The 7,587-nt window shown below is 42.0% G+C and overlaps 1 protein-coding gene across 1 annotated transcript in view; it reads right to left on the bottom strand.

The window, feature by feature from the left end:
• Window positions 1-318: 318 nt before the first annotated feature.
• Window positions 319-7,587, bottom strand: part of SNX18 (sorting nexin 18) — a 33,002-nt gene continuing 25,733 nt past the window's right edge. Inside the window, exon 2 of the mRNA XM_009905067.2 lies at window positions 319-1,917. Within this exon, the coding sequence (XP_009903369.2) occupies window positions 1,664-1,917 (254 nt within the window). The 3' untranslated portion in view covers window positions 319-1,663. The remainder of the gene's footprint in view (window positions 1,918-7,587) is intronic.

Below are 7,587 nucleotides of genomic sequence, written 5' to 3'. Positions count from 1 at the left end.
TCTTCATTATTCTGTATTTTACTTCTTTAGATATGTACTAGAAGCATTGCCAAACACAACTTGTGCAGAACAGTAATCTCCAATAATTTGAGGATGAATCTTGAAGCCCAAACGACATTCTTACATCTAATCCTTTAACACAGAGGTCTGGGGTTAAGCTACAGAAACTCACACAACTGAGTGAAAAAATTGCACATTTCTGTTGTATAGGTAAGGAATGATTTGTACTTAAATGTAACAGCTGCTTAGCTCCATTTCCAGGCTTTCATCTGTTTAAGCTATCTTTGATTAATTTAATTAAAAAAAAAATAAAACAAAAAAAGTAAATGTTTTGCTTACTTGGAAGCTTTTGTTATTTTTGTTTCAGAAAAAAAAAAAAAAGATAGGATAAATATAAATCCCCTTTCATATTGACCTTAAGAAGGTAACTAATAGGTAAGAAACACAGACTTCATTCAAGAGAAATAAGCCAGAAAACTCTTCACAAGATAGCGTTTACATATATATAAATGCACCCTGCTTGTCAAAAATATTTATACAAAAATTAAGACAATTGTTAATTCTTAAAGTGTTACAAACATAAAAATGCCAACTGTTTTCCAAGTCAGTTCAGCCATGACTTATTTCAGATCATTTATATTACTGAACATCCCTGAAAACTTGCAACTTAGTAAACTAATGAATCACAGTGGAGTTTCAACTCAACAAAATGGCAACGTAGAAGCAAATCTAATTTAAACTGAATCAGCAACTGAACAAAGAGCACATCATTTCAAATTTGAAACAATATTCCAAGCCACGCAGCTTGTATTCATATCCCCTTGATATACATAGTTTTTATTAGGCTAGCTCTTCAAATTTCCAGTCACAGAAATGACGTCTACTGAAAAACAAAACGCTCACTGTATGACTAATTTTGGAAAAGGAATTAAGTGGTGTATTTTTGTATATGTGCTTAACATCCTCAGACACATAACAAGTAGCTTCCACTTCAGGAAAAGTGTGAAGAGATTTAAGTTCTCCTTTTTGAGCCAACATCTGTCGTAGGACGTTACTTGCTGTGCAAACTGGATGGCAGCTCATTTTTTTTCCAGTCAGTGTGAGGTTTCATAATCAGTTCCTGTTATAGGCATCAACCCTTCATTCATTCAATCATAGAAATGTGACTTACTAAAAAAGGAAAAATAGATTCTAAAGGCACATAATCACATAGCTGCTCTAGTAGGAGTCTGTAAACAGAGAATCATTTGAATTTGGGAAATCCAAATGTAGGAAAGTAAAAGGCATCTGAAGCAGGCTTTTACCTAACCGGCTTCCTTAAAGACCCAAAGGGTTTTGAGGTCTACAAAGTATGCACGAAAATACCATATTTCAAAAAGCAGTAAGGCAAATAGTATACTCATTATTTCAAAAGAAGTTACAATGGTAGTGTAGGCATACACAGTATAACTTAGTTATAATGCGTGGTACTGTTTCAACTACATAGCCCTATAACTGTTTCCTTTCTATATAACTGGAGATTAAACTGGGGTTCCAGGTGAACACAAAGCCAAACTTGTACCACCATCTACCACTGGCAACAGTTCTTCAGGAACAGCAGCATTTGCTTTGCTGCTTGGGTGATGTTCATGCTGAGGGAAGCTGACAAACCACAGCTCAGAGATTACACACTGTCATACTTGTGAAGAGCTTCTTCTAGCTTTTGTGTCACTTTTTGAAAAAAGAGTATTTGCTGTTGCAAGAAATGCTGCATCTGTGATTTAAAGTCCCTCACACGGATTTTGTGGAAATGATTGATTTCTGCTAGGGTTGCAAAAGAAATAATGTTACAGCGTTCCTGAATGCCCTCAGCTTTTTGGAGCTCCATCTTCCCTTCTTCCACATGCCGCTTACTCTCCTTTACTTTGGTAAGGGCTCCTGTATAAAGAACAAAACAAAACAGTTGAACTGTAAGGAAAATGTAGACCAAACTACTGCAGTTTAACAAGTGATACACAACAACTCTCATGTTAAATGTACTTAGATTTATGCATATATATACGATTTAAAACAACAAAAGCTTCTTCATTTAAGAATAGAATAAACCAGGTTGGAAGAGACCTTTGAGATCATTGCGTCCAACCTATCATCCAACACCACCCAACCAACTAAACCATGCAACCAAGCATCCTGTCAAGTCTCCTCCTGAACACCTCCAGTGATGGTGAACCCACCACCTCCTCGGGCAGCCCATTCCAATGGGCAATCACTCTCTCTGTGTAAAACTTCCCCCTAACCTCCAGCCTAAACCTCCCCTGCTGCAGCCTGAGACTGTGCCCTCTTGTTCTGGTACTGGTTGCCATGGGTTAGTTGTTTGGGTGGTGTTGGATTGGTTGATGGGTTGGACGCGGTGATCTTGAAGGTCTCTTCCAACCTGGTTTATTCTATGTATTCTAAGAGACCAACCTCTGCCTGTCCACAACCCCCCTTCAGGTAGTTGTAGACAGCAATAAGGTCACTCCTGAGTCTCCTCTTCTCCAGGCTAAAGGAGAAGATACATATATATATATGTGTTAAAAAAAATAATCACTGGAAAGTAAAAAAATTGTTAAACCCCACTTTTAAAAGGCTTTAGCTCACAAAAATTAGTGAAACATGCCTATTTCATAGTCTTAAAATTCAGATTGTGTCCTTCAGAGAGTAACTGATAAACATACCAACATTGGGAAAAAATGAAAGTATTAGAAAACTAATCAGATCAATTTAAGTCTACATAAACATCACAAAAATAACTTCATTAAGCAACAGGCCTTTCAAAACATCACTTTTCCCCAGTCCTGGTGAAACATCGAAGTAAAATCTGAATACACAAAACTGTGTCAATACACCATTCTGCTTCTATACTAAAGTGTCCCAAAATGAATTATTGATTGATATTGATTGTGTTAGGTCCATGTAGACCTAACAGTCTTGTAAGAGCTGTAAGTAAAACAGAAGAAAAGAACTCTCCTCCAAATAGCTAGCTGAAGCACACACACCCTACAAAAAATTAAATACCACCCAGAACAGTGCTACCCAAAGCTGACTCTTATAATGGCAGAGCCCCCAGCTATTTCTTAAGACATTAATTTTCTTGTACTTAGTTCCTTTAGGGCAATTTTTTTTGCCTTAAATATTGCATATGTATTCCATTTATCTAACCACAAACAATACAACTTTTATCTTCTCACAAGATGTTAGTGACAGGACATTTTCCATATCCATTATAGTCATGCATAAGTTACTTTTCCTTCATCTGTAGTGTTTTAACTCTCTTTCCTTTCAGATGGCAATTTGTACCACACACCTGATCACTGTTCAGTGACAGGACTCTGTGTACACTGCATTCATAAAATGGTTTTCTGTGCTTCCTACAGTGATCCTATCCAGCAAGCTCCACTCTGTCTGCTGGGGAAGCAAGTTTGTCCTGTACTCAGCCTGAATCTACAGATGTACTAAACATCATTAACCACTAAAACACAGTTCACCAGCAGCAATACCACCTTCAGTCCTCCCCGTGCCTGTTTCACAAGCCATTTCAAATGTGCCTCTTCCCACTGCTCTGACCAGTCTCTGCAACTCAGACCGGGGGCATGACCTTGTACATGGATTTATCTAGGTTCACTGCACACACAGCACCTTGGGAGCCAAGTGGGGAGCATGGCCACTACTCACTGAATTTTGTTCAGGTGCTTCTCACGTTCCCTTGCCTGCTGTGGGTCATCCCCTGCTCACCCCTAACCTCTCACCAGGTAGTCAGGTCAAATGGAGAGTGAGGTATGCTCTTACTAGAAGTAAGTTAAAATAATCAGACAATTTGGCAGACTTAGGGAAAAACCAGGTTGTTGCATTTTTTTAAATGCAGTGGGGCTTGTGTCTTACATTATAAATAAAACCTGGAATTCCTAAAATCAGAGAAGCACACATGACTTTTCTCCATTCAAGTTCTAAAAACATGGCTAGCTGCTGCAGGGGATTTTTTAAATTGTAAACACTCATACAATACTTACTTTGTTATCAGTGCCTCTCTACACTTAAAATTGCATTTTTCCTGCTTATTTTGCATTTAGACTGTGCTGTATATGACATCATCTTTCCACGGCCCTGGTATGAGCTATCAGTCACAAGCATTAGAAATTGCCTTCCACTGTGATGTATTTGCAGGAAGACCATACCAAAGATTTTCCTTTTGCTAAACTGTGCCAGAGAAATTATTAACAAGGTAAGCAGAGACACAGGCTGCATGGTTGAGGTGGCTGCTATTCAACTGGCAAAGGCCATACTCTGAATCTTATGCACCAAAGAGCTACCCAAATGCCAAGGGCAGCAGCTCTCCCAAGGGGCTGCAAGGTAGTGGCAGAGGTCCACACCTTCCTGGCCCCTATGGCATTATAGTGTGGTGGCTACAAGCTTGGCAATTGGCTTCTTCAGCAGACTGACCTCATCATGTCCAGCCTGGCCCAAAAAAACATCACTGAAAAATCTTTTCCACATGCAGTGGTGCCAGCAGCAGGATTGTGCCAGAAGATCTCTATTTTCTGCACCAAGGAGTGAGGAAGCTGCAAGGTAGAGGATGATCTGAAAGATACTGAATGCCCTCTTTGCAAAAAGGATGCTTCTTTCAATAAACAAGACAAGGCTCAGAAAAAGACCTTCTCTGCATGGCAGTAATCCATGCACAACTGTGAAAACCTGAAATTTGGGACTTAATGAAAGCCAGATGCAGCTGGCTAAATAAACATGACAACTCTTCAGCTGAGATGTGGGAAGCAGCTTCATGTTATTTCTAGAATGACCAAACTGGAAGAAAAACACTGAAATTCAGAACATCAGCAGCTAAAAGAATAAATTCTGGAGCACGTATAATCTTCATATGATTTTACATCACTACAAAACATACATTACCAAACACTAAAATCTCCAGACTAGACATATTAAGCCTTTTTTTTTCCCTCCTTTGTCAATTAAAAAAAAAAAAAAAGGGAAGATTTATAATTAGGGAAAGGAATCCAAAGGGGAAAATTACAGCCACTAACACTGCCCTCTTAATGCATATGGATTTGTTCTAGTCCTGTGGTGGAATTTCTTTTAAGACTTAGACTACAGCTGAAGGTCAGCAATACATGACAAAAGCTTATACCTAGCAAGTATAAACTACTTCTTTTTTGAAGTGCCTTTACATGACATGATGAATTACTGGTTTAACAACTGCTCCTCAAATAACTTAACAGAAGGAAAATTTTAGTTCATTTTAAGAGAATCAAAGGACCTTCTCCAAACATGCTGAATAAAAAGTCCATTTTCAATTTTTTCAGGATCTACTGAAATTTACAAGACTTAGCTTAGTAAATCTTAGGGGAAAAAAAAGTGTTAAGTTTGCAGGCATTGGCAAGCAGCTTTATGAACCACAGTATCACAGTATAACTAAGGTTGGAAGAGACCCCAAGGATCATCGAGTCCAACCTGTCCCAACAGACCTCACAACTAGACCATGGCACCAAGTGCCACGTCCAATCTCCCCTTGAACACCTCCAGGGACGGTGACTCCACCACCTCCCTGGGCAGCACATTCCAGTGACGAACGACTCGCTCAGTGAAGAACTTTTCCTCACTTCGAGTCTAAACCTCCCCTGGCACAGCTTGAGACTGTGTCCTCTTGTTCTGGTGCTGGTTGCCTGGGAGAAGAGACCAACCCCTTCCTGTCTACAACCACCTTTCAGGTAGTTGTAGAGGGCAATGAGGTCACCCCTGAGCCTTCTCTTCTCCAGGCTAAACAATCCCAGCTCCCTCAGCCTCTCCTCATAGGGCTTGTGCTCAAGGCCTCTCCCCAGCCTTGTTGGCCTTCTCTGGACACTTTCAAGTGTCTCAATGTCCTTCTTAAACTGAGGGGCCCAGAACTGGACACAGTACTGAGATGCAAGGTACTGGGGACAACTCCTGCATAACATGTGAGCAGATTGGCTATTTACTTAACTTAGTGGCCAGCCTGAAGGACGAGGTTGCTAGACTTAGAGATGTAAGAGATTGTAGAAGGGTAACAGACCTGAGTAACCAGGCTCTGCAGGCCTCCCAGGCAGAGGCTGGTTATTCCAAGAGCAGAGGGGAATGGACACAAATTCCTCTCAAAAGAAGTAAAGTTAAACCTCCTTGTCTCCCATCACCTTCCCCACTGCCCTTGGAAAACAAGTGCAGGGCATTGGAGGTCGAGGGTGAGGTGATTCTGATGGAGGACACACCATCTGGGGTTTTGCCTGAGGCCAAGCAGCCCAAGGCCAAGCAGCCCAAGGCCAAGCAGCCCAAGGCTAACCAGCCTTCCCCTGGTATCAGGACCTGCTCCCTTAAAAAAAAGAGGAGGGTAATTGTCATTGGTGATTCTCTCCTGAGTGGAACAGAAGGCCCCAAATGTCAGCCAGACCCTACACACAGGGAAGTCTGTTGCCTCCCAGGAGCTATGGTCAAGGATGTTACCAGAATGATGCCCAGTTTGGTGCAGCCCTCTGACTACTACCCATTACTAGTTATGCAGTTAGAGAATGATGACGTTGCAACCAGAACTTCCAGGGCTATCAAGAACGACTTCAGGGCCCTGGGGGATCTCATTGAGGGGTCAGGTGCTCAAATAATTTTCTCATCTATACCCTTAGTTACAGGAGGGAATACCATAAGGAACAGGTCAGCAGCCATAGTCAACAAGTGGCTTAGAGGCTGGAGTAGTCAAAAGAATTTTGGGTTTTTCGATATTGAAAAACTGTCTAATGCACCAGGTCAGCTGGCAACAGATGAAGCACATCTGTCCCAGAGGAGGGGAAAGATCAGAGTGTATGAAAATGGCCTGTCCCTCAAAGGGAAAAAGATTCTAGGAAGGGAATTGGCAGGTCTCATAGATAGGGCTTTAAACTAGATTTGAAGGGGGAAGGGGCTGAAACCAGTCCCCCCAGGCAGGAGTCTGGGGGTGACAAGCATGAGCCAGAGATGAAACCAGTAGCCCGGCTGAAGTGCATGTACACTAATGCACGAAGCTTGGGTAACAAACAAGAGGAGCTGGAAGCCTTGCTGCAGCAGGAAAGTTATGATGTAGTTGCCATCACAGAGACGTGGTGGGACGACTCACATGACTGGAGTGCTGCAATTGATGGCTACAGGCTCTGCAGGAGAGACAGGCAAGGAAGAAGGGGTGGAGGGGTGGCCCTGTACATCAGGGAGGCACTAGATGCCATTGAGCTGGAGATCAGGGATCATCAGGTTGAGTGCCTATGGGTGAGAATTAGAGGGAAGGCTAACAGGGCTGACATCCTGGTTGGACTCTGTTATAGACCACCCAATCAGGAAGAAGAAGTTGATGAAGCATTTTTTAGGCAAGTTAAGGCTGTCTCAAGATCTCCTGACCTTGTTCTCATGGGCGACTTCAACCTGCCTGACATCTGCTGGGATCTCAACACAGCAGAGAGGAGACAGTCTAGGAGGTTCTTGGAATGCATGGAGGACAGCTTCTTATCCCAGGTGCTGAGTGAGCCTACCAGGGGCAAGGCTATGTTGACCTCCTCTTCACCACCAGGGAAGGGCTGGTGG

Source organism: Dryobates pubescens, chromosome Z, assembly GCF_014839835.1.
Source record: "Dryobates pubescens isolate bDryPub1 chromosome Z, bDryPub1.pri, whole genome shotgun sequence".
NCBI lineage: Eukaryota > Metazoa > Chordata > Aves > Piciformes > Picidae > Dryobates > Dryobates pubescens.
This window is presented reverse-complemented; position numbering and strand designations above follow the sequence as displayed.